General features: G+C 63.5%; 1 protein-coding gene across 4 annotated transcripts; it reads right to left on the bottom strand.

The window, feature by feature from the left end:
• Positions 1 to 180: 180 nt before the first annotated feature.
• Positions 181 to 26,770, bottom strand: CIC (capicua transcriptional repressor). 4 transcript variants are annotated; one of them, XM_032388317.1, is made up of 21 exons: positions 26,660 to 26,770; positions 20,665 to 23,478; positions 8,931 to 9,080; positions 8,614 to 8,848; positions 8,397 to 8,526; positions 8,127 to 8,309; positions 7,878 to 8,043; positions 6,859 to 7,061; positions 6,552 to 6,777; positions 6,031 to 6,134; positions 4,541 to 5,783; positions 4,270 to 4,457; positions 3,776 to 3,897; positions 3,504 to 3,670; positions 3,107 to 3,397; positions 2,685 to 3,010; positions 2,141 to 2,391; positions 1,886 to 2,040; positions 1,671 to 1,802; positions 1,261 to 1,392; positions 181 to 1,176 (listed from the first exon to the last, which is right to left on the bottom strand). In XM_032388317.1, exons 2-21 carry the CDS (start codon positions 23,465 to 23,467, stop codon positions 809 to 811), a joined length of 7,575 nt encoding a protein of 2,524 aa, XP_032244208.1. In that variant the 5' UTR covers positions 23,468 to 23,478; positions 26,660 to 26,770; the 3' UTR covers positions 181 to 808. The 4 variants fall into 4 exon arrangements, with proteins under 4 accessions (XP_032244208.1, XP_032244209.1, XP_032244211.1 ...); XM_032388318.1 differs by lacking the exon at positions 26,660 to 26,770 and adding an exon at positions 25,874 to 25,929; XM_032388319.1 differs by having other exon boundaries at positions 905 to 1,176; positions 1,657 to 1,802.
• Positions 26,771 to 27,025: the final 255 nt, after the last annotated feature.

Below are 27,025 nucleotides of genomic sequence, written 5' to 3'. Positions count from 1 at the left end.
CTGCTCGGTCCACGGTGAGTCCGGGTCCTCGGCCCGCAGTGTCGGGAGGGTGGGTCCTGGAATTGCTCCCCCCGGTGAGGTGGGGGGGAGCATATAGCTAGTGTATAGCTCCTTGCCCATCTGGGGACAGGACCAGCACAACCACACCCCTTCTCCCTCTAGAGTGGGCAGCCACACAGGTGTGTTAAACAGCTTTAATTTCGGTCATTTCGGCTTCTCGGCACAGTAAGAAATATTGCACATGATCAACATGTTTTGTTCTGGGGACGGGGACAAGGGTAGGGGGAATCACCTTCTTAGAAAGTACAACCCAAGTTGGGAGGGCAGAGGGGGTGGGGAGAGAACCCTCCCCATGCCTGTGGCAAAGTGCAGGAGCCCCCACCCCAAACTAACCTGAGTCCAGCCCCTCTGGGGAAAAAAGGGGTGCATGAACTCCCCCCTACTCCACAGGCACCTCCCTGTGGCCCAAGGCCCGCACTACCCTCCAGCTTGTAGCCCTCACATGAGCCATTTTGCATAAAGTACAAGTGAAAAGGTCTGAAGGTAACACACTCCAGGTTATATACAGGGGCTCGGTGGAGGGAGACTGTGCCCCTGCTTCCCCTCAGCTGCCCCCCATCACAGGGAGAAAGCTGTGGGGGGAGGGGAGATAGACAAGAGGAGCAGGCCTCATTCCGCCCCAAACTAGAAAGGACGAAATGGCTTTTAGTGGGGAGGACGTAACCATCCTGCCCCCCCATTCCTGCCACCTACATACTGTCCATGTCCTGAGGGGGGTACTGTGGGTCCTGGGATCTTCTCGGACCCCTCACCTGCCTGTGGCAGCTGGGGAGGGGCCGGGGGGGGGGGGGGGGGGCTGGGGGGGGCCCTCCCAGCCAGGCTGTCCGGGACCCGGCTCTGGAGGTGGGGGCAGTGGCGGGGCAGCCGGAGCTGTGCCAGAGTCCGAGCCAGGTGAGGTGGGGTCAGGGCCCCCAGCAGGGCTGGGAGTGGGGACAGGGGCAGCAGCAGTGCCAGTGGGGGGCGGTCCGGGGAGGGGAGCCTCGGCTCCAGGGGGCTGCTCCGTGGGAGTGGCCGCCTGCATGATCTTCTGGCGCACCTCGCGGATCTTCAACTGCAGACAGACCTTGGAGGGGAAGATGTCTGCGTAGCGGGCCTGGAAGGCTGCCGTGGCCTGGGCTGGGGACAGAAGGATGAGAGGAGGGTGAGAGGAGCAGGCAGGTCCTCTCCAAGTGCCCCCCGAAGACGCTGAGCTAGGTTCACCTGATGGGAAAAAGCCATGGTCCTGGAAGAGCTGCATGACCAGGGCCCGGCGCTGGTCCAGGGTGCGCCGCAGTGAGGAGTATGGCACCTTCTCGTACTCCAGCTCCCCGAGCACGTCCTCGGCTTCCGTACCTGGGAGCAGCGCAGGCGCCGCGGTCAAGGGGCCTGCAGCAGCCCGCCCCCAACCCCGCCCCCAACCCCCGCCCAAAGCGTCCACCCAGCCCTCACTGAATTCTATTCCACAGCAGAGTTCCGAGAGGGCACCCGCCTCCGGACCCTGTCGGGCTCCAGACCCCACCCTCCCATCCCTGACCTGCCATCCCACCTCTCATCTGTAACCCCGCTCCCGAGACCCCACCCTTCTTGCAGGTCCCGGGTCCCCACAGCTCCGCCTGCCTCGGCGCCGGCACCTGTGCGGTCAAAGGTGAAGATATCCCCCTCGCACTTGGCACTCTTAGGGGTGTTGGGCTCGGAGCTGCAACTGGAGCGTCTCCTCATCTTGCGCTTGGGCGAGGTGGGGTCCTCGGGGGCTGAGTCCAGGTCTGGTCCAACAGAAGCAAGCAGGCTCAGCGGAGGCGGCCCCAGTCTGTCCCCCGCCTTCCCCGGGTGCCCCACACTCGCCTACCGGTGGAGTTCTTCCTCTTCTTGCGGTAGGAGCCCAGGATGGCCCGGGGCGAGGTGGCCAGAGACTGCAGGGTCGGCGAGGGCAGCACCTCCTCAGGCCGGAACTCGGGCAGCTCGGCAAAGCGCTCTTCGAAGTCCACCTCCGACAGGACCCTGCTGGAGAGCCGGCAGGGTCACCTCCCCCGTCCCGGACTGCAGCTGCCCCCCTCTCCTGCCAGCCCCGCACACGCTGCCGCGGACCCCAGCCCATGCTCACTTGTCCACAGAGTCAAAGGTCTTCTTCAGGGGCGGGGGCCGCACCTTCACCTTCTTGCCGGTACCAGCGGCCTCCTTGCGCTCAGGGGTGTCCCCAGCTGCCCTCCCGCTGCTGCCCTCGCTGCCGCCGCCGCCGCCAGGGGCCGGGGCCGGAGCTGGCGCTGGGCTGGGAGGGGTGGGAGGCTCCCCCCGGCTCTCCAGACCCAGCCCAGGGACTCGCCAGTCTGAAGACGAGCTGGGGAATTTGCTGGCCTGGGGTAGGGATGGCAGGGAGACGGAGGACACTGGGTTCAGACTCACTGGTGCAAAACCCAGAACAACAAAGAGATGGATGCTGACTGCCCCAGGTGTAGAGTCTTGGAGAAGACCCGGTCATACAGACAAGCAAAAGGGACAGAAGAACCTCCCCCCCACCCCCACCTCCACAAACAAGGATACAGGTCAGACAGGTGTGCAGGGAAGAGGGATGGAGCAGAAAAGCAGACGGTGGACTGACGCACAGAGCCAGGCAGCAACGGGAGCCCCCGGGCCTGCTGTGCACTCACCATGGCCTCAGGGCCCTTGGTGCTTGTTCGCTCCTCAGCAGGTGGAGGCGGCGGGGGGCTGCTCCGGGCTGTGGGAGCCCAGGTCTCTGGGGGCGGTGGAGGGGCCGGTGTCGTAGGCTGCCCCTCAAGCTCAGACTCGGGGGTAGGGGGCTCCCGGGCTGGGCCAGGCTCCAAGGGCTGCCGGGCTGCAGGGCCTGACCGCCCAGGGGCACCTGCCTCAAACGAACCCACGGGAATGCTGGCGATGGCCGCCTTCACTTTCTGGGGGGCCTTGGGGGTGGGCCGCTGGGCCTTGGGGGCCACTAAGCTGTAGGTCATGGAGCCTGCTGATGGAGAGAAGAGCATTTGCTGAGCCACGCCTGTCTGGAGCCCTTCTCCTGGGTCCCCCAACTCACCCCACCCTGGGATGGCCCGACACCCACCTGTGGCATTAGGGAAAGGGCTGGTGGGGGCCGGGGTGGCAGTGGCAGGGGCTGGTGGGCCCTTGGGCAGGATGGTGGCAGCAGGTGGGGTGGTGCTGGTGGCCACGGTGTAGACCAGGCCTGGGGGCGCCTGGGATGGCTGGGCCAGGGGTGCTGAGGAAGTGGGTGCAGGGCTGCCAGGGTAAAACGCCGTGATGACGGGACCTCCGGGGGCCGTGCAGGTGGGCGGCAGCTGGGGACTGGGCACGGGTGACACGCCCACCTGGCCAGGAGCCAGCAGCGGGGCTTGGCCTGCAGGGATGGAGACAGAGGAAGAGAGGCAGGGGCCCCAATTAGGGCCTGGGCCACCTCTGCACCACCCTGGGTCCCCAGCTCTGCCTGCCACACTGCCCCTCACCTGAAAGCAGGGGCTGCACAAAGGCGGGTCCGCTGGGCCCCAGTGAGGTGAAGCCTAGGGCTACCGAACTCGTGGGCCCATACGAGGTGACTGTTCCAGCCTGGCTGGACGTAGGGCTGGTGCCCAGGGGCAACGCGTGCCCACCCGCCGACTGCACGTAGGTGATTCTGCCGCAGGGAGAGGAAGGGGGAGGAGTGAGGTGAGCTGCCCACCGCCCCACCCCCAGGCCCTTCTCTGGGCTGGCCTCCAGGTGTGGGCTCAGCTACCATTACCTGGTGGAGGAGGGCAGCAGGACCTTCTGAGGCTGCGAGGTGGGTCCGGAGAGCGTGGCTGGGCTGAGGGGCGGCACCAGGCCGCTGGGTGTGCTCACGGGCACCGGAGTCAGCTGGATGATCTGTGGGCAAGGGCACCCACAGGCTGGGGTGAGCTGGGGACTCAGGCTGGAGCAGGGGCAGACCCAGACCTAGGAAGGTGGGTCTCAGCGAAGACAGGGAACACAAAATTTGGAATCAAGACAGAATAAAACAAAGAAAACAGCAAAGCGTGTTTCACACAAAGGAACAAGGTACAGACGCTGAGGGAAGAATCGAGACACATGCAGACATCGAAGTACACGGAAAAACACAGTCCTAGAGACAGGGTTCCAGAAAGATAAAAAGGGAAAAAAGCACGAGAGACCAAAGGAAAAGCAGGCAGAAACCGTGGCACAGAAACCAACACCCAGGAGGGGAGGGCACGGGGACAGGTGGAGCCAGGATGCCCTTACCTTGCTGGGTGGCTGGGCCCCATTCTGCACAGGTACCGAGAACGGCGGGCTCACCAGGGGCAGTGGCTGGCCAGCCCCTCCGCCCCGCACCGACATGCTAGGGGCCGCCAGGGGCACCAGGACCTTCCCAGGTAGCAGCTGGGCTGAGCCGCCCGGGGGTGGGGCCTGCACAGGAGAAACCGATTGGGCTGCAAGTGGAAAGAGGAGAAGTTGCCAGAGAGCCACAAGGGGCCTGGGGCCCCCCTCCCTCACCGCTGAGCCCAGACCTCACCTTTGGGGGGCGGGGCGGAGGGTACGGATTGCAGGATGGGGATGCCAGGAGTGGGTGCGGTGGCCGCCAGAACTTTGCCGTTGGTGGAGGTGCCCGGTGGGAGGGTGAAACGGATGCTGGTGGTGGGTGCGGGGCCACCAGGAGCTGCTGCCTTGGTCCCAGGGGCTGGTGCTGGGGCAGGTGCCACCTGAAGCTGCTGGGGCAGCGTGGGCAGGATGTACTGCACCTGGGTGATTCCCCCAGCCTTGCCCAAGGCACCCGGCTGCAGGATGCCCAGGGGCACTGGCCCATTGGGGCCACTCCCAGCACCTGCTCCTGAGCCTGTAGTGGCCCCACTGCCAGGGGCCCCCTGGGCTATGAACTGAACAGCAGGGGGCGCCGGGGCCCCATAACCAGGTGTGCCCACCAGCAGGTTGGTGACTGTGGCAGGGGCCTTCCCCACAGTGCCCAGGAGGGGCCCAGCCACCAGATGTGGGGCCGGCGAGGTGGCTGCTGCCGACTTCTTGTCCGAATACACTAAGCTTACGCCCAGCGGGGAGCTCCCAGGCGCCCGGGACCCTGTGACCGGCTCAGTCCTGGCACCTGCTGTGTCATTTGGAGATGCCTCAGCCCGGCCAGCGGTGGGGAAGGGCTTAGAGGCGATGGGCACAGGAGTGCTACTGACAGGCCGCACCACATTGGTGACCATGGTAGCAGCTGGGCGGGACAGGGGGGCTGCTGGGGCCCCATAGGCCAGTGATGGGGCTGGGGCCGAGGGCATGCGGGTTCCACCGCCTTCCCGTTCCTCCTTATTTGGGGGCAGGACCAGCGTCTGCAGGACACTTCCTCCCCCGCCAGGAGGTGCTGCAATGACAGAGGGGCCTGGTGGCTCCAGGCCTCCCACACTTTCAGGTCTCTTGCGCCGGAAGGCGGCAGGATCCGTTGGGAGGAACCGGGCGGCCTTGGAAGGTGTCACTGGACCCCCAGCCCCAGGAGGTGGGGGCCGTAGCGGGCCTGCCGTGCTGCCCTGACCTGACTCCTGGGCCTTGAAGGTCCCTGAGCCCAGGGGGAAGGAGGTGGCGGCAGAGGCTGAGGAGGAGGCAGGTGAGGACGAGGAGGAGGAGGAGGACGGGGTGGGCCCGTAGCCTTTGCCAAAGGCTGGAGGTGGTGGATCCGGGGGCCCTGGGGGCTCAGGGTCCAGCGGTGGGCGGCAGTGGGTAAAAGAGGAACGAATCACAGGCGAGAACACCTTCCGGCCAAAGCCCTAGGTGGAAGGAGGAGACGCAACCACATCAAGGGAGCCTGGATACGCACACCCTGCCCGTCCCTGTCCTGCCTGGCAGCGAGGCCAGCTAAAGGCCTCAATTCATCCAGGCTGTGACCCAATTCGCCATGGGGCGAGTAGCTTGCCCTTTTGGGGCCTTCATCTTCCTCTGTGGCAATGCGCACAAGAACAGGTATCTCCCCTTCCTAGGACCATTACCAGACAGCACCAATTCCCCAGCTCTCACCTTGCTGCCCTCTGGGTCCTCCCCAGAGCTATCTCCGCTCTCGCTGTCAGTCACCCGCTCCTTGCACTTGAGGTCAATGTCAGTGGCGCCGAAGCCGTCGTCAGCTGAGGGAGCGAATGGTATTGGCCAAAGGGCTGGGTGCAGGAGTGCCCGGGAGGGACAGCACGGAGCCCAGGCTCTGGCCTCAGCCCCCTAAGCCAGCAGTAACTGGTGTCCAAGAACGCAGCCTAGGGTGCGCCCACCTGCCCGGGGGAACCTAAGAGCATGCAGGTACTACCACCTAACACTGTGCCCCATGGCCTGGCCATCCGTGGCCCTGTGCTCCTGGTTTCCTGCCTGGCCAGAAGCTTCCCAAAGGCAGGGCTGGGTTTACTCAGTAGGGCCTGAGCTAAACATGCTTGCAATCCTAAACAAACATGCAAAACAAGAAGAGCCTGAGGCCTAGATCAAATCTTTGCCCACCCCCCCAAACCTTAGCCTACTGCTCTCCGGGCAGGATTCTGGGCCCTGCAACTGCTCACCAATGACATCATCGTCTCCCTCCTCCTCGCAGATGACCATGCGTTCCTCGTCACTGGTCATGTCCTCACTGGCTGCACGCTGGGAACGGGAGGCCCGGGTGGGCAGCAGCGGGGGTCGCCCACTAGCCGCCAGGGCACCTCCCTCACTGGAGGCTGAGAAGGGGCCTGGAGCCCCATATTGGGTGGAAGGCTTTGGACCAGAATAGGATGCAGGGCCAGACACCATCTGCAGGCAGGTACCGGGAGAGTTCAGCTGGGGCCATCACCTTGGGGCAGCCCTCCCTGCCCATCTCCCCTGCCCCCGGACCTGAGTCAGTTCCTGTAGTGCCTGGCTATCTACTTCCCCACCATCCAGGCTGTGGACCCCACTGTGGGAGAAGGCTCGGGGCCGGGCCGAGCCAGGTCCCCCCACTGCATGCAGACGCTCTGTCCCACAGGAGCCGCTCCCCGGAGCCTTGGTATCCGAGCTCAAGAGGGTCTGGGCTGCGACGGACAGGAGCTCCGAGGACACTGCAGAGTGTAAGGAGAGAGGTGTCACAGAGTCAAGAAGCCCCTTAGCGGCACCTAGATCGGCCAAAACACGTACAGACGTGTCTACATACTGGAGAAGCAAACGGAAGTTTGAAACTCCCGGGCTACCTGGCAGAAGAGATACCAGCCACCAGCCCAGCATTTCCTAACTGATTGCTCCCCGGGAGGCAGGCCTTCTTGAGTATGAAAAGCTGAAAACAAGTAGTGTGGTGCTTGCTAGCTAATAACCATGGGCCTGAGTCTCCATTCCCCTATCTCAGAGAGGAAGCAACCCCACCTTCAGAGAATTGCAGGCCCATACCCACAGATCACTCCAAAAAAGTACCTCAGAAAGGCGCTATGCACGCGAGACAGTGTCAGTAGAGGCAGCCAGCGAGGGGCTTCCAACTGTGATTCTGGAAACCACCCAAGCTGGGGTTTAAGCTCTGGCTCTACCATTTACTAGTCTTCTATAACTTCCGGCAAGCGATTTTGCCTGAGTCTCAGTCTCCTCATCTGGAAAATGGGGGTACAGCTTTCAAAAGTAGAGGCTATACTCCTCTTTGTACCCAGCATGTAGTGAATGCTCAGCAAATGACAACTGATAACAAGATGACTGCCTGGAAACTCTGTCTGTCTGGACCTCCCTGGCTCCTTCATACAAGACAACTGCCAGTTCCTCTATGGCTAAGGGTCCTCAAATGAAATGAGAGGACAGACAGAGGCTTCTGGGGCAGGCGCTGAGCAAACAAGGGGGTAGCTGGCACCTCTCAGGGAGGGAGGGGGCAGGACGAGTCAACCAAGGAGCCGACCAACCTCCAGGGGCAGCGGCAGTCCCTGTCTCTGACATGCTCCGCTCCCGAGTCTCCTTGTGCCCGCCTGCCAGCCCCAGGCTCGTGGGCTTGGCCTCTGAGCTGGACTTCTTCCGGTCCTTGTTGCACCACTTCCAGTCTGGGTGGGCCTTAAAGTGGGCCTCTTTCACCTGGCAGGAGAGAGAGGAGGGACCCTTCACTCACCCACCCCACCAGAGGAAGCTGGGGAGGAGCCAAGAGGAAGAGGCATTACCTGGAAGGCCAGGTCATGGTACTTCTGCTTCTCCTTGGGCCCCAGGGCGTACCACCACTCGCCCAGGATCTTGCTGACGGTCCGGTTGTCCTGGTTGGGGTGACGCTGGTGGACCAGGGCCCGGTGCCGCTTGCTGAAGATCATGAAGGCGTTCATGGGCCGCCGGATATGGTCCTTCTCCCGCTACAGCAGACAGAGTGGGACGGTTAAAACCAGGAGACAGGCTTGGGCAGCCAGAGGGTGAGCTGGGGACAGGTAGAGATGAGGCACCTTGTTGGGGCTGCGTCCATCCTTCTCCGACGAGGAGTCTCGTTCCTTTGGCAGGGCACTGAGGGACTGGGTCCGGCGTTTCCCGGGTGGCAGGGGCAACTGGATCTCAGGAGACATGATGGAGAGGAATCTGTGGCGGGAGCGGCAGGGACAGTGAGGGCCACATCTCTGCCCCGTCCCCCCCCGCCCGCCCAGTCCCAAACCTCATGGCACTCACGCATCATCATGGTCACTCTCCGTCTCGCTGTCCAGCCGGGGCTCTCCTGGAGGGCCAGGGGCCTCCTCCTCAGTGGTGGGAGGGGGACCCTTTCCAGGTTCCACCACCCCCAAAGTGTGGGGGGGTCCAGGCCCTGGGCTCTCGGGGCAGGTGGCTCCAGGGGGCCGCCCGGGATCAGCATTCCCTGTCCCACCTGGTGGCTGCTCGTGAGCGACAGCCGCGGACTCAGCAGGTTCTGGGGGCAGAGAGGCAGGTCAGAGGGCTCTTGGGCTGCTTGGACCCTATCCCCGTGCCTTCCGTGGCCCCCCACTCCTCACCTTTGCTCTGGGTGGAGGCCACTGGGTGGCTGGCAGGTTGCTGGGCCTCACTTGGCTGCACAGAGGGGTCGGGCTGGCTGGGGGCCAGAAAGGGGACTAAGGAGTGCCAGGGGAACACGGCAACAGAGCGAGGTTCCACATTCGTCCACACTGTGGGAAGAAGCCAGCTAAGCTGTGCAGCAGGAGACCCTGGCCTTGACCCCCAACTCAAGCTCTTTTCCACCCTGGATGAGGTGGCTCCATGCCTCCTTCACACCCCCTTCCACTACCCCAGAGCCTCGTGGGCTTGTGCGTACAACATCACTCAGGAAAAACTCCTCCCTGAAAGATTTCGAGGTTTATACAAAAGAAAACAGAAGCTGGGAAGGGAAATAGGCCTCACGCCCCATTCCCTCCCCCACCGCTACCAGCCCTGCCACCAGGGACCAGGCCAGAGGAATGACTGGCTCCTGTCACAAACCAGGCCATGTTCGACTGCCATCTCATACTCCCAAGGCCCCAAGACCTCAGCAGGGCTAGGAACCCTCCCCAGTCATGCCACATTTCCAGCACCCAGGTTGCTATCTGACATGGCCCCTCATCTTCACCTCGCACTCCCTTTCTCTCTCTTGAGGAGACCATGGCTTGGTTTCCCCTTCTCTTCCCTCTCCATTACCCACAGGGTGTGGGGTCTTAAGTCTTTCTCCTTGCCTCCCTCCCTGTACCACAAACCCCAAGGAGCCAGACCCGCCTTTCCTGGGCTGGGCACAGGTGGCTCCAGCATCTCCCCCGGCCCCCTAAGACAATCTACTGCCCACGAAGTGGTCTCCCAGCCCCGCTCCCTCTCAACCTCTGAGCTTATCCTGGGTGCAGTATCCAGGCCCCTTGCCCAAAAAGGGGAGGGTGTGGTAAACTCCTTGGAAGAAAAGGCACAGACAATGGGGCAGACAAGAGAACTGTTACAAGTCTATGCCCAAGGAAGACAAAAGTGCCAGGTGTTTTCTTGAGAATATGCACAGGAAGGCACTTCCCTCCCAGGGGGCCAGTCCCAGGGGTCCAACCTTCTGCCCCAGGAGCTGGGGGGTAGCAGGGTAAGCCCTGGGCTGGGACCCATCCCTGGCAGGACTCCTGGGGCAGGCCTAGCCTAGGAGTGGGCTGCCCTCTCACTGCTGGCTCCCTGGGGGAAGTGGAACCAGCTGAGGAGGCCCCTGCGAGGGAAGACGATGAAGAGAGAAGGGAAACGCCCTAGCCTTGGTCTCCATCATTCCAAGCCTCCCCCTGAGCCAGATCAATCTGACCTGGGGTGACCCCTCTATGCCCTCAAAAGCCTGGACTAAGACAGCTCTATAAGACACACTGGCCTCGAGACCTGATTCTGCAAGGGACTGACAAAAGAAAAAGTAGACATCAAGTCAACAGAAGAGGGATAAGGAAGCCAGCACTGGAGGGGGTCTCAAGACGCTCTGAGGACCCTGTCCCTGATCCCTGGGACACTGGGGACCGCAAAAGCCTGCTCGGCCCTCCAACCCCAAGGATCTAGACCTGTCCCTCTCTTCACCAAGATCTTTCCCATCGGGCCTCTCATCTGCTGGGTGGGGAAGAAGGGGACCAGCAGACAATGGGGGAAGAGTCCTTTGGTCCTGCCCCTCCTCAAGTCCTCCTCAGTGCACTCCCGTCCAGGTTCTTGGGTCCCTCCGTCTCTGCCTAGCACACCACATACACTCCAGCCCATCACTCTGTTCTAAGCAAGCAGCGCCTCGCTCACTTCTCAAGCCCTGTTCTTAGCCCCACTCCTCGATCACGCTCCCTTCCCCCTCTCTTCCACACCTAAGGCCAGCAGGTCTCATGCTGCCCCTATCCTAATCCATGCTCCCAAGCCAGTTACTCTGCACCCCTCACCTCCAATGACAACGGACCGTGCCACCCCATCACCCAAACACCACAGCTGTCCCTAGCTACTCCCCTCGCCTCTCTCCCATCACTCCCGCTACACTCCCACCTGCCGTCACTAACCGCTTGGCCCGGCTGAGCTCTGTAACTTTCCCGTCACCTCTGTACTCCGCCTCTATCACTCTCATACTATACCCCTAACACCATTACGCCGCACTTAGCACCCCGACACCTTGACCCCTGCAGTCCCAGGGCCCAGGCACTACTGACCGAACATGCCGAGGCCACGGGAGGCCGCGCCGGACGCGGGCACCAGGGGCCTGTGGGCTGAGTACATGGTCCGGCGCGGGGGGGCCCGGCCGGGGCTCGCGCCTCCTCAGCGGCCGCCGCCACTCCGCCCGCCGCCGGCTCCTCGGCCGTCGCCGCTCGGGCCCGGGGGGAGCTGGAGGCCGTCGCCGCATGCCCCCCCCCCGCCGCCCCCCTCCGGCCGCCCCACTCGGGGGGTCTCTGCCGGGCGCGCCTGCGCACAGCGCCGCCTGCCTCCCGCCGCCCGGGGGGCGGGGGAGGTCAGAGCGCGCCGGCCCCGCCCCGCCCCCCGGCGCGCGCGGGGGCCGTCACGGGGCGCGCGGCACAGGGGCCATCGGCGCCGCCCCCTCCCTCTCCCTCCTCCCGCGCGGTGCCCGGCGGGCGGGGCAGGCGGGGCGGGGCGCGGCGCGCGTGCGCGGGGGCGGCCCCCTCCCTTCTCCTCTCGCTGGCTCGCTCCCTCCCTCCCTCGCAGCTCCGGCGGGTAACGGCTCTGGCCCCGCGCGCCCCGGCTGCCGGTGCCGCCGCCCCGCCTTTCCGGGCTCCGGGCCCGCGGCTCAGCGCCGGGTCGACCTTCGGCTCCGGGCGGGCAGACGGACCAGCGTGCGTGCGTCCGTGCGCTCCGAGCGAGCCCCGCGCAGAGCCACCGCCGCCTCCCCGCCCCGCCACTACTACGCGCTCCCCTCCCCCCGCCGCACCTCCCCCCGCCCCTTCCCCGCTTCCCCCGCGGCCTTCCGCGCAAGCCCGGCCCCCCGCGCGTGAGTCCATTGGCTGCCGCCGCCGCGCGCGGGTCAGGCCCCGCCGCGCCCGCCCCCATTGGCCGCCCCGGGGGAACGTCAGTCATATGCAAATAAGGGAAGGGCGGGGCGGGCTCCGGTTGGCCCCAAGCCGGCCCGGGGCGGGACCGCGGGAGGAGGGTGGCAGGGAGGGCGCACTGCAGTAAAGGCAGCGAGCCAGAGGGGCGGTTCGCGGCACCGCGCTGCGGAGGCCTCGGGGTTGTGTGTGCTGCTACGTGTGTCCAGTCCACGCGAGGAACACGCTCACGCGCGGCCTGGCCCACCTCCCTCACGCCCGCCTGAGCGCGCACGGCTCCGCAGGGCAGACGAACTGCGCGGTAGGGCTACGCGAGCCACCCCGAGCCCTCACCAACTCACGCCAGCAGACTCTTCCCCCACCACACACACACACACACACACACCCCTCTCACAGACAGTTTTCCTGCCACACCCATTATTTCATACACACCCCACGGTCACATGTACCCTTGGCCTTACACTCACACTGTCACACACGAAGTCACACACCTTGAACACCTGCTCACATGTATGTACTACCTCCCACACTCCTGGTCCATCACTCCCCACCCATCATCATACACACTCGTTCTCACCCATCCTCCACATCACCCATTTCATGCACGCCTTGTCATACATGCTTCACCAACGCATATTCTCATTGCCAGCCCACATGAATCATCATACAAACAACATATCAAACAGGCAGCATTATCTCACACATCTCATCACAACTGCTGCTTGTCCATCACACACACACACACACACCCCACATCCCTCCCACACAACCACACACACTCTTCCATCTTCACACACTCTCATGGGGCCTTCCTGGCACCTCCCATCCCCAACACAGGCTAACTCTTACAGATGCCATTGTACTGACCCCCGCACACTATATAAGCTTACCCCAGTGAGCACTCCTTCAGTACCCTGGCCCCCCAGGAATACAGAGCGCCATGGCCATTCACTGGCCTGACACTTAGCAGCCACCTGGGACCCTCTACCTCACAGTGTAAGGCGGTGGGGGGCGGGCGGGGGGGGCCACAGAGCACCACTGTGGGTTGGCCTTACCACTCTAGGCTGGGAGTCACCCCTTCCAGAAAGGGGCCAGGAGGAAGAAAGGAAACAAACACTGGGGCTTCAGCGTGCTGGGAGCTTGTATGTATTATACTGCTCATTGAATCCTCACAGCCACTTGGGGAGGTACACTTTATTATGCCCATTGTTCAGATGAGAAAATGAGACTCAGAGAAACTAAATAAATTGTGCAAGATCATGCCTCCAGAACGTAACAGCCCAGTGCTCCAACTCAGCTGCTCTTTCCACTACTGAAAATTTAACCTCGGGGTGGACCCAGGCAGACACTCCCAGACGTCCAGGAATATGGTCAGACAGTGATACAGAAAGAACTACAGAAAGGCCAGAGAGCACACACAGAGACACATGCAAAGGTCTGGGGCCCACCAGGGAGAGAGGCAGAGGCCCTGGATCACCCAAGATGGGCCCTGGGGTCACATCCAGTAGAGGCAGAGGCCTGGGGTCACACCCGGGCAGGTTTCAAAGGTTGCACAAGCCCAGATGGACAAAGAGTGGGCTCCTACACAGGTGGAGTCAATGACAAGCACAAACAAATTCCTTTCCCAGCCTATTCCATCCACTGACAGAGCCGAAGGCATGGAAAGGGGACAGAAACCTGTAATCTGGGCCCAGAGGGGAAGGGAAGGTCCATAGCCCTCTGACCTCCAGAGACTGCAGGGCCAGACACTTGGCTGTGAGCCTGGAGGGGGCCACTGGAGGGACTATTAGGTGACTGCCCCCTCCTCCCTATGCAGCCCCAGACTCAAACCCTCCATTACCTCACTGCCCCAGGGACTGCAATGTGAGGCAGAAATCAAGGCTGAAATCAATGTGGCCCGCTATCTCCCCACCACTGCCCCCTCCTCTCCCAGCCGGTGAGTCACCTACTGGCAAGTTAACCCCTTCCCTACTACAATGCAGCCCAGGACAGAGCTCGGAGCAACATTGCCCCCAGCCCCCCCCCCCCACTTCTGTAGGGTGAGAAAAAGAGCTAGGCCTGGCACAGCAGGGAAAGAGGGCCCCACACATCTGGGAGGGTTGCACATCTGGTAGAAGACACAGTGCCCACATAGGAGGGATGGGAAGAGGCCCCTTACAGGGTAGGGTACAGCCAAGTGGGGACCCAGCCTGGCAGGGAGGGGCCGGAATCCGGGCAGGAAGGGCCCCCCTGCCCTGGGCACCGGGCCAGCCCTATACTTAGCTTCCATTGTTCAGAGTGGAGCAACCCTGGGTGGGGGTGATTAGAAGTGGAGAAGAGGGAGCAGGTCCTAACCCCAGACAGCTCCATCTCTCCAGCCATCCTCAACCCTAACTGGGGCCTCCCTAATTGGAAAAGGCTGAGGGGGTTTCCCAAACCAGGGCCCCAGTCCCATCTGAGAGGGGGTGCAACACCACCCTGCACTCAAGGCAGGTAGGTACCCGACAGAACGGTGCTGCAGCCACCCCTGCACCACCCCATCGCCAATTCCACAAAAGGTTTGGTGCCAAACATCCCCCGAAGCACTACCCCACCCCCAGCCCGGGGACAGGGAGCCCAGACAGAGACACCAGCTGCCACCCAGGGTGGCACAGGCTGAGGCCTGCCCAGAGGCCTGGGGCGTACAGCCAGGGATGCTGACAGACTGAGGGACAGGCAGACACACTCTGAACTCACGGGCCCATTTATTGAGCCCAAGAGGCACCGCGCCCCTGTCGCCCGCGGCTCCCCACCCAGCTCTACAGGCCCGGGTCCCCGCCTTGGCTCACCACCCCGGTGTCCCCAGCTCCCCTCACCCGCTCTCCACATACACACCCACCCACCCCGGGCGGCGTCGGCGACGGCCAGGGTTGCCTGGGGAACGAGCCCAGGATTGGGCTGTGAGGCTCGGGAGGGATGGGGGCCTAAAAATAGCGCCGGGGTGAGTCAGTGTGAGTGGGGCTGGGGTAGGCAGGGGGACTAGGAGGGAAAGAGGCAGCCGAGAGGTGTGGGGGAGGGTCCCCAGGGATTGGGAGACGGACGGGATAGGACGGAGGAGGGGGCATGTCGGTTTGGGGGTGGAAAGGGGCGGGGGGCGGGGGAGTGTACAGGCACCCGGGCTTGAGAGGGCTGGTCGGCGCGGAGGGAGGGAGGCGCCCCAACCCGGGCGGAGTAGGGGGCGCCGCCCTGCGTTCTCCAACCCTCCCCGCGCTCACGAGATTTTCCACTCGCCGCCTGGCCCCCAGCCAGCCCCCGGCGGGCCCCACAAAGCCGCTTTGTGCTGGGAGGGCGGGCGGGCGCCCGGCCGGCCTGACACCCACGCGGGCCGCGGCGGGGCACGGGCCAGCTGGCACCCGAGCTGTCTGCGGGGGGGCCCCCCCACCCAGCCCGAGGGCGCGGCCGCTTAAGGGTTAATGGCGCAACGGCGTGGGGGGGTGGTCTCAGCCAATCAGCGTCGGGAGGCGCGTAGGCGGCCAATGGGAAAGACGGAGGCCCGACGCTCAGGGCCTACCCCTGGGGCGCGGGAATCCGCGCCCCTCGGTGCGGACCGGGGCTGGGCGCGGCCCTCAGGGTACCGGTCCGGATCTGCAAAGCCCCGGGTGCACCCTGTTTCCCCGGCTGCTTCGCAAGAAAAAGGTTCAGAGGGGGATAAGCTCTTGCAATCAGGAGGTGGCACGGTCGGGATTTGAACCCAGGTCTGCCTGGCCTCACAATCAGCTTTTCTGCGGAAACAGGGAGACGGGGGTTCCCTGACCCAGGCCCCCGTGGGGAGCGGGAACAGGGGACGGGGTGCGGGCGGAGGAGGCGGCGCGGCGGGCCAGGGTCCAGCCGCCTGCGGTGCAGCCGCTGCCGCCGGTGGTAATGGGAGCCAGACGCCGTCGCCGCCGCTAATGCGCCTCCCTCCCGGCCACTAATGGAGCCATTAATGCCCGGGCGCCGGGGACTCCGGGCCGCACCCCCCCCCCGCCCCGCGCATGCGCGCGCCGGGCGCCGCCGCGCCGCCGCCGCCGCCGCCGCCAGGAGGCAGCCTGACCCCTTGCAGCTCCTGGTGCTGGGGTCTCTTCCGCGAAGTCCCTAAGACTGACTCCCGCTACCTCAAAAACGGCCCTTCTCTTTTCTCTCCTGGGCAGGTCATCCTTTTCTTCCCAGCCTAGGCCTCCTCCCTCTCCAGGAGAGTCTCTAGAGATCTCTGACATCCAAATCTAACCTTTTCCCTCTCCTGCTCTAAACTTTTGCCTCTTCACCCACCGGCATTCAAGCTGGCTTGGCTAGAACTGTGCTCCTTGGCACGCTTCTGCCCATCCTGGGCTCTAGTGTCAGCTCCAGCTTCCACTAAGCCACTGAGAGGTCATGCACTTTGACCCCTCCTGGCCTTTGTTCCTATGGCTGCCTCGGCCAGGAACACCCCTTTCTTTCACTCTCCCGAAATCCACTCATTCCTCATGCTTCGGCTCAAATGTCACTTCCACTAAGAAGCATACCTGTACCTCCCTCATCACCCTGCATCGAGCCAGAGTTGTCTCTGTCCTCTGGCTTCCCCAGACTCTGTACCTCCCTCTTCTCATCCTTGCTTGTGCCTGCTTCCAGGTCTGCCTTGCCCACCCACTTCCCCCAGGGCTGCTCAGCCTGGGCCTGGGAGAGATGAGGAGGGACTTCTGGCGGGGGAGAAGGGGTTCACCGTTTGAGACAAAACAGGAACTCTGGTGGGCAGAATCTGGATTTGGGGAGTCAGGAGAACCTAGGCCCCTCTTTGGGCCTTATTTTCCCCACCTGGCCAAGCATGGTCTCTGAGGTCCTACTACATGTGGGACTCCATTACATGGAGCTGGCACCAAATGTGTCTCTTGCAAGCCATTGAGGGGGTAGTTGGGGTGATCTGGGTCGTGCCCTCTAGCAGGTGGGTGGGCACAGGAGCTGCCTTCCTGTTGTTCCCCTACAGCCGGATCTCCTAGCTTTGCCCATGCAGCCCCCGCCTTCCTGCCTGACTTGGGAACAGGTGCTTGGATGTAGATGGCTTCTGACACCTCTCAGCACGTTTCAGGGACAGTGGTGGGCAGTTAATTTGTCAAGGAACAAGAAGGGGCTCCCAGGCCTGTACAACCTCCCACCACTCCCCAAGAAGGGGAGTGAGGGACCTGGTGCTTAGCAACTGTCCACTGATTCAAAGGGATGGAGCACCTGATGTGCACAAGGTGGAGGTGAGGGGCTAGGAGGCGGGCAGCAAGTCTGTCTGAGGAGGGGGAGGAGGGCCAGGGAAGGCCCAGAGACACAGGATCCCAAGATAGGGGGCCAAAACAGAAGAAAGGTGGGATGAAAGCTCAGACAAGGACTGATGTCTAGGGAGGGACAAACCAAGAAAGATAGAGAGAGGCAGACAGAGAGAGAGAGACAGAAGTCCGGAGAGAGAGACTCAGGCCCAGAAATAGAGACCTAGACAGACAGATGTAGGGACCCAAGGGAGAAACAGAGAGACACACAGTGGCTCAAAGGCAGGCAGACCGAGGCCCCGGAGAGGGGGCACTGCCTGTCAGTACAGGGAAGCCAGGCGGAAGCTGGGAGCTGGAAAGGAGGCCGTGCCAGGAATGGGGCTGAGACATCTGGCCTCCTGGGCTGGGGCTGCAGGCCCTGGGGCAGCTTCCTCTCCTGGGGAGCAGGCGGGAAGAGTCAGAGGGAGGGGGCAGTGGCAGCTGGCTGGCCTGGCCATGCACAGAATGTGGAGAATGCCGGCCGCCTGCCCCAGCACGTCCCCCAGCGGAAGCAAATGCCTGGCGGGGGGCAGGAGCAGGCAAGCTGTCCCAGGCCGCCCCCTCACACCTGCTGCCCTGAGTGAGGGTCAGGCCTTGCCCCATGAGTGGGCAGAAAGGGACAGGACCACGGCCTCACTATGCCACTGGGCAGGATCTGCCCTACCTGGGCCTCAGAGGCAGAAGGCCCCAGGGTGCCTGCCTCCCAAGGGCTTGGGGAGGCCTCTGGGAGAAGAACAAAAGGACCTGCTGGCTGGGAACCTGAGGGCAGCCTGGATACCTCAGCATGGGTGTTGTTAGGGAGGCGTTGCTCAGAACCGCCAGGACAGGCACCGGACAAGTTCTGACGACCAGACAGCCTGCAGCCTCCCTTCCCTGAACTTCAGGCCCCACCCCCCCCCACCCCCCACACCGGGGCTGGTAATCCCTACTGCATAGCATCGGTGGATTCCATGAGATGGCCCCACACCTGGGGCTGGGCACGTGGTAAATGCTTATTAAAAGACGGGTTACTATTATTGTTATCGTTGTTATCGAGAGTACTGAAGGGCCTGGGCTCTGGAGCTAGACAGCCTGGGTTCAAATCCTGGCTCTCCCTCTTCCTAGCTGGGTGACTTTGGCAAGTCACTTAACGTCTTGGGGCGCGGTTTCCCCCTCTGAACACTGGAAATCCTAATGGTGCTGGCCTCCCGGGGTGTTGTGAGGATTCGGTGAGTAAACGCTAAGGCGGACCTTAACAGAGCCGTGTACCGCGCACACACATGGGTGGTGCTCCAGAAATGAGGACTGCTGTAGCTTCTGGCAGTGAGAGACCCAGGATCTGGAGATTGGGAGACCTGGTTCAAGGCCCAGTCCTGACCCTCCCTGGCTGGGTGACCTCAATCAGAACTCTTCTTCTGTCGCTCTTCCTCATCAGGAAAATGGTGGCAGGTACCCCTGTGGGGTCAGCCCTGGTAGGCCTCGGGTCACCTGCATTGGTGCCATCCCCCTCCAAGCGCCAGCAGCGACGGTCACGTGACACAATGCTATGAAGGCAATGTCGGGGGCTGTAGGCATGTGGGGTGGGGGCAGAGCAGGATAGTTCTCGATGGAGTCTTTCTGCTTCACTTTCTTCATCTGGCTAAGGACAGAAATCCCTGCTGTGCCCCTCTCTGTGGAATTTTGCTCCTATCAACTACACTAACAAATGTAAAAAATGCTGGGGGCAGGGCAAAAAACACAACTCACAACCTCAGCGTATAAGTCTGAGGGGCAAGCACAGCCCCTGTGTCCCTGTGCCCTGGACCTGGGCTGGAGCTCCGTAAGGTCAGGGCCTGGGCTCCCTCCTGCCACAGTCTCTGCCCCAGTCCCAGCTCCCACCCAGATCCCCACCTCCTGAGATCCGGTCTCCTTCCTCCCTGGTCTCAGGCACGGGAACTCACCCTCCACAGTACCAGTGCGGGTCAGATCAGCTCAAAGCCTTCCATGGCTCCCTAATGCCCTCAGGATAAAGTTCCCAAGTCTCCTGAGGGCCCTCAGGGATCTGACCCTTGCTCATCAATACAGCCGCACATTCCCACACTCGCCCATCTAGAGCCCTTGATTTTGCAGATTCCACTTCCTTCAACTACCTACTTTGGCCTCGAGGCCTTTGCCCAAGCTCTTCCCCCCGCCTGACGGCCCTCCCGCCAGCCTACCCAGGCCCGCTTCTGCACACCCTGCACATCTCACTTTAGAGACCCTGGCCCCTGCTCCAAGAAGCCCTCCCTGACTCCCCCCTGCCCCCCGCCCCCCGCCTCCTGGGCTTCCCCCATCCCAGCCCTGACCGCTCCGGATGCTCACTGTCTGGGGACAGATCTGTCTATCCCAGGACTGTGAGCCCTGTGAGGGTAGGGCTGTGTCCTCAGCACCAACTAGCAAAGAGTCAGGGCACTCAGTCAACAGTGGATTAAGAAATAAAGAAGAAGACGGTGCTAGGGAAGGGGCTGGTGACTGGTCACCCTCCCTGACAGTCGCTCTGACAAGGCCCAACCTGGCCTGGCCTCTGGCTCTCCCGGCCTCCGGCCTCAGCCCTCTGGACATAACAGCTTCCCTCAGCTGTGCTCCTTCTGGCCTCCTAGGAGGCTCTTCCAGCCCAGGGTTGCTGGTTCCAACTCATCCTTCAACTCTTGGCTTACACGCCCTTTCCTGAGGGCAGCCAGACTGGATTTCACACCTGGAGGCCTGCCCAGCACACCCCCAGCTCCCCTCCACGGCACTGACTGCACCTGTGGTATTTACTGGGCACAGGCGTGAGGTGAGCGCTCCAGTCCTGATCCTGCCACCCCGAGGCAGAAGGCGCTGTTGGAGCCTCCATCTTCCCATCTGCGACCCGGCACTGTGGCCCAGCGGGGACGAGCCAGCCTGCCTGGCTTTGCAGGCCGGCTCCAGGATTTACTAGCCTCCAGGATTTACTAGCCGTAGGACCCAGGGCAAGTTACTAACCTGGCCTCAGTCGCCTTTAAATGAGCATAATCCTAGCCCCCGCCTGTTAGGTTCGTGAAGACGAAATGAGCGGGTATTTCCAAAGGGCTGAGAACAGGCCCCGTACAGTACACGGGGTGTGTCTGAGGGTTCCGCGAGGTAACTCACACGATGCTTATTATCATGGTGATGCCCCCACTGGCCCTCCAAACACGGCGGCTGTCATCACGATTATCAACTCTGTTCCTCTGTTACCCCATCAGGATGGTGGGGGCCTGGCTCCCGAAGCTCAGGAAAGGTCTGCTGACTGATAGAGCGCTTGAGGGTGCATTCCCAACAGGAGGCCTCTGGAAACACTGCACTGAGCCTTCCAAGTCCAGTCCCTTGCCTGGCATGTGAATTCCCGCTGAAACATCTATGCAGAGGGGAGGCTAATCTCCCCTTGAGCCCCTCCCAAGGTGGGGAGCTTCACCTCTCTCGAGAGCCAGTTTGCAAGCGGCCCCGTCCCAAATGAGCCCTCACCCAGCCATTCCACCATCTCTTACCTGTCCCAGGTCGGCCCATGATGACTTCCTTTTTGGGGGCAGGATGGCTGGTGTAGCTGCTGGGCACCAGGACGGGCAATAGGGCAGCAGGTGAGGGGTGGAAGGCCACCGGCTGGAAGGGTGAAGAAGCCAGGCCGAAGGTGGGCATCGGCTGGGCCACGGCAGTCGGCGCGGCTGGAGGCACGGTGATGGGCACGGGGGCTGGCAGAGGTGGGGGCAGGCCAGGCTTCCCACTGGCCACCCCCGGGGGCACCGGGGTCTCTCGGCAGCCCCGCCCAGGTCCCGCTGCCCGCGCCTCGCCGGCAGTGCTCACCTCCCCAGGGAATTTGGAGGGCAGCGGCACGTCGGGGTTGCGAACAATGACGGGTGAGTCCCGCTGCACAGCGGGAACCCTGCGCACAGAGGGCCCAGGGTCCGAGGTCAGGCCAGCAGGCGGGGGCAACAGCAGCAACGGCGAGGGCTGGCGGGAGCGGGAGAAGGGCACGGCGGGTGACACAGCCCGGAAGCCAGCCGGTGTGGAGGGTGTAGGCGTGTGGGACACCGAGTCCACGCCGGAGTCTAGGCTGTCGCTCTTGGGGAAGTCCGGGGTGGCTCCCCCGCCCCCCGCACCGGGCGCCCCCAAAGCCCCTGGGTGGGGCAGCAGCTCTGTCTTCCTCCGCCCGGGGCTGATGGGCACGGTGAAGGTCAGGTTGGTCTGGAAGGTGGGTAGGATGCCAGAAGAGTGGCGCTCTCTGGGGGCAGGCGGCGGTGGGTGGGGGCCCAGGTCCGGTGGTGTCAGCACGCCCCCCTTCGGGGTGCTGGCGCTCAGGTGGCGGCTGCGAACGGCAGTGCGCTGGATGACTGGTGAGGCGTTGATGGGGCTGAAGTTGGCGGGGCGGAAGCCAAAGAGCGGCGAGGGGGAGGGCGATGGGGCCGGTGAGAAGGGCGACTGCGTAGACACGGGAGAGAAGGAGGGCGTGCCAGAGCGAGAGCTGCCCAACGACACCAGCATCACGGCCGCCTCACACTCGTCGAACTCAAAGCGCGACAGGTCAGCAGGAGCCACCAGGCGTGGGCGCGAGTCCCCGCGGGCCGCCACGCTGCTGGCCTCACTGTCCCGCGATGTTTCGTCACCCCAGTCAAACTCGGTGCTGCCCTCACGCGCCGCCACGCCTGCCGGCCGCCCGGCCCCACCGGGGCCACTGTCCGCCAGGCCCTCCATCTCCTTGGTTCGCATGGACAGGTGGCGCGAGCAGTAGCCCCGCCGCTGCGACTCCTTCATGCAGCCGTCTCGGGAGCACAGCCGGCGCCACTGCTTGCCATTGAATTTCTTGCGGATTCCGTTGGGCGTGCAGACCACGTCCCCCTTCTTATACTTCTGCTGGGCGGCTGTCAGCGGCGTGCGGGCCCGGGCGGCTGGCGCAGCCCCCTTCTCCAGAGAGGCCACGCTGCTGCTCCGGCTGCCGCCCTGGCTCCCCTCCTGGCAGGGCGACGGCTGCTCGCCAGGGCGGCCGGGGCCTGCGAAAGCTGGGGACTTGGGCGGGGGCGACAGGAGCTGGGGCGGGGGCAGTGGGAGCAGGGCCGGGGTGCCCAGGGCCGGCGGGTGCTTCTCCTCGCCCTCCTCGCAAGTCCCCAGGTTGCCACCAAAGCTGATCTTCGACACCTCCGCATCCTCAGGCTGCTTGGGGTCCAGGGCGGCAGGGCATGGGGGCAGGGCGCCCCCCGGCTCAGCCTGCTCCTCCTCGGGGCCCCCAGGGGGCTTCCTTGGCAGGGCCTCGGGCTCCCACGGGGGCCGCAGCAGGCGCAAGCTGGAGCGGGCCACCCACACGGCCTCCTCGGGCTCACGGTGTGGCAGCTGCGGGGGCTGCGGTGGGGCGGCCGGCGGGCCCGGCTGGGAGGTGGGGCCGGGGCTCAGGCGGACCTTGTAGGCAGCGGGCTTGGTGGCCACCTCCACCACCACACCCTCACGGTAGGCGGCCACGCCGGGCTCCACGCAGGTACAGACAGCTGTGCCCACCGCCAGGGCCCCCGGCGGCGGCGTGGCGTCCAAAACCACATCGACACCGCCGCCGGGGGCCCCCTCGTAGAACGTCAGGGCCCGGTCCCCGGGGAACTGCACCCCCAGGTCCTGGCTTCGGCGCACCTGGCGCACCACGGCCGGCAGGAAGAGGCCGTCTCCACGCCGAGCCAGCACCCGCTGGGACCTCAGCTGCCGCAGGTCATAGCCGCCGCTGGGGCCGCTTGGGGGCCAGGGGCCGGGCCCACAAGCTTCGGCTGCCTCATCCTCCAGGTCGGCTGAGTGCTCGCTGGCCGTGTCGGTGGAAGAGGAACGGGTGGAGGTGGGTGGCCGTGGAGGGACACCCAGGGCGCCAGCCTCCTCAGGGGTCCGTGCCCGCTCTTCAGGGGCCCCGGCTGGCCCACTGCTACCACTGCCAGCTCCATGCTCCTCCACATACTTCTTCTTGGGCGCTCGAGACTTGAACGTGGCCGTCTTACGGCTGAGTGACGGCTCCCAGCGGCTCGCCTCCCCCTCCACCTTGGGGTCCTCAGCGGGGCCTGGGGCCGCCAGGTCGTCAGGGGGCAGCTCCGGGGGCAGCCCCTCAGCCCCAGGGCCCCGCTCGGACTCCTCCTCCTCACCCTCCTCAGCCTCTTCTGGCCCCGGAGGCGGCGGCGGCTGCTGCTGCACCATTTCGTCTTCCTCCTCCGGCTTGTCGCCCTCCCCAGCCCCTCGCCGTCTCAGGGCCTTGGCCCGAGTGGCCGGTGGGGACTTGCCACCACTGCCAGAACCCGGGAGGCCGACACATGCCTTCTTCATTGGCTTCATCTTTTGTCCACCTGCAGGTGGGAGGGCAGACAGGGATCATCGGGAGCAACGCATGAACCTCCCCCCCCACAGCCAGTGTCCCCCAAGACTTCCCACCTGCCGAGGCCACCGCCTCAGCTCCACGATACCTGAAGGCTCTTTCCTGGCTGTCCTCAACTCATGGGGGCCCCTGACCGGCACCCAGACAGACTGGCACCCATGTCCCCTGAGTTATATACTCTGGCTCCTTGGGGCCACTGACAGATCTGTTCCCTCTACACAGGCCACAGCAGGTGAGTGCAACTGCCCGAGGGGACACAAAAAGGCAGTAACAGTTCACGCCTGTGGAGCACACACTTTGTGCCAAACCGTGGGCCGAACTTGATTTTATTAACCCATTTTATCCTAACGACGGCCCTAAGAGGCAGGTGCGACCAACAGCCCTACTTGAGGAAACTGAGGCACAGAGAGCTCAAGCAACTTTGTTCAAATTCATCCAGCTAGGAAATGGCAGCGCTAGGGTCTGAACCCAGGCAATCTGGCTGCTCCAGAGTCTGTGCTCCTAACCATTTCAGTGTGCCGCCTGTCACATGATCCAGAGGGCACGCTTCCTTGCACTGTCACTGTCCAGAGAGCACACACACTCATACACACACATGCACAGGAACACAGTCACAGAAAAGGAGGTGACTGGGCTGTGATGTGAGCCTCTCTCCACCCCCACCCCCACCCTCTCTGGGCCGCCTGGCATGGCCAGACATTGTGGGAAGGAGTGGGCAGCTGAAAGTCCTGAGGGACGGCTGCCCACTCTTGCTCTGCACCCCAGGCCTGCCAGGTATAGCCATCTCCCCAGATCCTGGCAGGGAGCAGGCAGGGGCACGTCTGGGGCAAGAGCTTATACCCAGTGCTGCCACGGGGCCGTGCATGAGCACACGCACGCGCACAAAAACACACACAGAGGCACACACACGTCATCACACAGTGGGACACGGAGCTACACCCCAGGGTTTCGCTGTCCCACTGGATGGGAGCCTGCCCCTCCCCCCACAGCACCCAGCGTGATACCAGCAAGCCCAGCCCCCCTTCTGGCCTGCACGCATCCCCCGCCCTGATTGGGCTGCCTCTGGCAGGGTGGCTGAGCTGGCCCGGCCCCCTGGGGCCCCCAAATATGCCCTCCGACTCCAGGTGGGGGTAAGTGGGAGAAGGTCAAAGAAAGCAGGGCAAGCCCAGCAGGCCAACCTCACCCACTTCCTGAACAGTCATTACTGCCCGCCCCCTTTCAAGCTGCCCTGAGAAAAGAAAAGGGAAAAAAACTTTACTCTGAAGTGACTCAGAGAAGCTGAGAGGCCAAAAGGGGGCCTCTGGGAGGGTGGGGGTACCCAGGACCATAACCCAAACACAATCAGAGACACCCCTGACTCAGTCTGCAAGCTCCCCCAGGACCCCTGATCCTGTGTTCTCCTACTTGGGGCCTGCTCCTCCTGTGGACCCTACAATCCCAGGCTGCTCCTTCTCTGGGCCAGTCCTGGGGTCCTCGCGGGCAGAGCCTGTAGGGCCCGGGGCTTCTCACACTGGGGCAAGCATCCAAGTGCCCAGGAGTTGGGCAGCTGCCACCACCTTCTCCCCACTGACCCGCTGGGCCACCGTCCTGGGGACTGAGATCCGGCCCCAGTCCTGCCCAAACACAAACCTTTGCATACCCCACCCAGGGCCTACAACCATACGGCCTGGCACCCCTGGACCCTGCCGTCTGGTCCTGCCGCTTCACCCCAGAAGCCAAGCCTTTTTCCTTCCCCTGGGGCCTACTCTCTTCCTGTCCACCCCACTTTGGATAACTCCCACCCAAGGCCCTGTGGGCCCTCACCTCCTTCAGAATCTAAGCAGGAACTCCTGAAGCCCAGGCCCTGGGTCTTCAGGGTCTCATGCCCTCTGCTCCCATCAGCCCTCCTGGCACCAGCTTCTCTGCCACTCTCTCTCTCGTCCTGTCACCACCTCTACCTCTGCCTCTCTCCTCACAGGCCCTAGGCCCCCTCCTCAGCCACCCCATCCTTGTCACTCTCATCTATCTCTGTCACCCCTTTCTCCCAGTCACTCCCCTGTCAGCCATCTCTGGACCTGTCACCTTTTCTCTCCATCACCTCTCCTTGTCACCCCTCCAACTCTGTCCCCTCCCTCTCCCTGTCACCCTGATCTAGTCCTGTCACCCCTCCATTCCTGTTACCCATTCTCTGCCCACCATCCCCTCTCCGTCACCCCTTTTCTGTCACTCTTCCTCCCCACCACTTCATCCACTCTATCCCCCTTTCCCACCATCCAACCCACCTTTTTTCCCCCTGTACCCCCTCCCCGTCCCTGCCACCTGTCCCCTCTCGGCCCCCAGCACCCCAAATCCCCCCTGCCCGTGTCAGCCCTGGCCCCGCCCCTCACCTCGGGCTCGGCGGGGTTTCGGGGCGGGGGGCCGTGGCCCCGGCTCGGTCCGGTCCGGTCCCTCCCCGCCCCCCCTCCGGCTCTCCCTCTCGATTCTCCCTTTTTTTTTTTACTCCAACACACAAAATGGTGAATGGACCTGCAACAGCTGGAGCAGCCAGCCAATCACCGGCCACAACCCCGCTGACCGGCGCCGTCCTAGACCAATAGATATCCGCAGCCTGGTCGGCTCCGCCTCTCCACGACGAGCGACATTCGCCATGACCAATCCCGCCCACCCGGCAGCGCCAGGGGGAGGGGCCAAAGTCCAAGACCGGCCTCCCTCTGGGACCGACACCAACCTGAGCCTACGACCGCCTGATCTGCCTGGGGCCCTGCCCCACAACAAGTGATGGGCATCAGCCTTGACCAATTGCAGGCCGTCTTAGTGCAGAACGACGAATACAGTACCCAGTCGCCCTGCACTCTAGGCCGGAACCCAGCCTCTGTGAGGGACAGTAGCCAATGAGGTGCAAGAAGGAAGGGCTAAGGAATAGGCTGTCCAATAAGCAGGCTGAGGAGGCGTGGCCTGAGCGTTTGTTGACCGGCTAGTCGCAATTCCTGCTGGGAATGGTAGTCTTCTTACGTCTCCGGCCCATAGTCGATAGTAAAAAGCAGACTACAACTCCCATGTGACAGAGTGCTGGAGTACCAAAGAACCCGGGCGAGGAGAAAAAGTCGGACAGGGCAGTTCCTGTAAGTCTCCCTGCACACCGGGAGCATCTTAGACCCAGGGCCCCGACTCACCCGGATTCCCGGCTCTGGCGTCGCCAGTGGCTCCTCTCAGTGGCGGCGGTAGCGGCACGAGGGGGAGGTGCGAGGAGCAGCCAACCGCCACCCGCAAGCCCTGCAGCCAATCAGCAGCGGCCGGGGCGGTGCAATGACCTCACCGGGTTCTACTCTGTTACCCCTCCCCCACGTGGTTGTTGCTGTCGGTAGCCGGGAGTAGGGAAGTTTGGGGTGGGGGGGGAGGGGAGGAGAACGAGTGATGTCACCTTTCCCCCGCTTGATTGGCTGTAGGGTGGCCGGGACCATGACCAATCAACAGCCTCAGAAAGTCCGGCGCGGCCCCGCGGAAAGCCCTGTTGCCACCGGGAGGGGAGAGAACGTGCG

This window comes from Phoca vitulina, unplaced genomic scaffold (assembly GCF_004348235.1).
Source record: "Phoca vitulina isolate PV1807 unplaced genomic scaffold, GSC_HSeal_1.0 scaffold52, whole genome shotgun sequence".
Taxonomy (NCBI): domain Eukaryota; kingdom Metazoa; phylum Chordata; class Mammalia; order Carnivora; family Phocidae; genus Phoca; species Phoca vitulina.
The sequence above is the reverse complement of the archived record's forward strand: the minus strand, read 5'-3'. Positions and strand labels throughout refer to the sequence as shown.

Coding starts and splice junctions, on each gene's coding strand:
- CIC (XM_032388317.1), bottom strand. CDS start 23,467: ATGAAGCCAATGAAGAAGGCATGTGTCGGCCTCCCGGGTTCTGGCAGT. Junction 9,081..20,664: donor CATGGGCCGACCTGGGACAG/GTAAGAGATGGT, acceptor TTCTTCCCACAG/TGTGGACGAATGTGGAACCT. Junction 3,671..3,775: donor CTGCTGCCCTCCTCCACCAG/GTAATGGTAGCT, acceptor TCCCTGCGGCAG/AATCACCTACGTGCAGTCGG.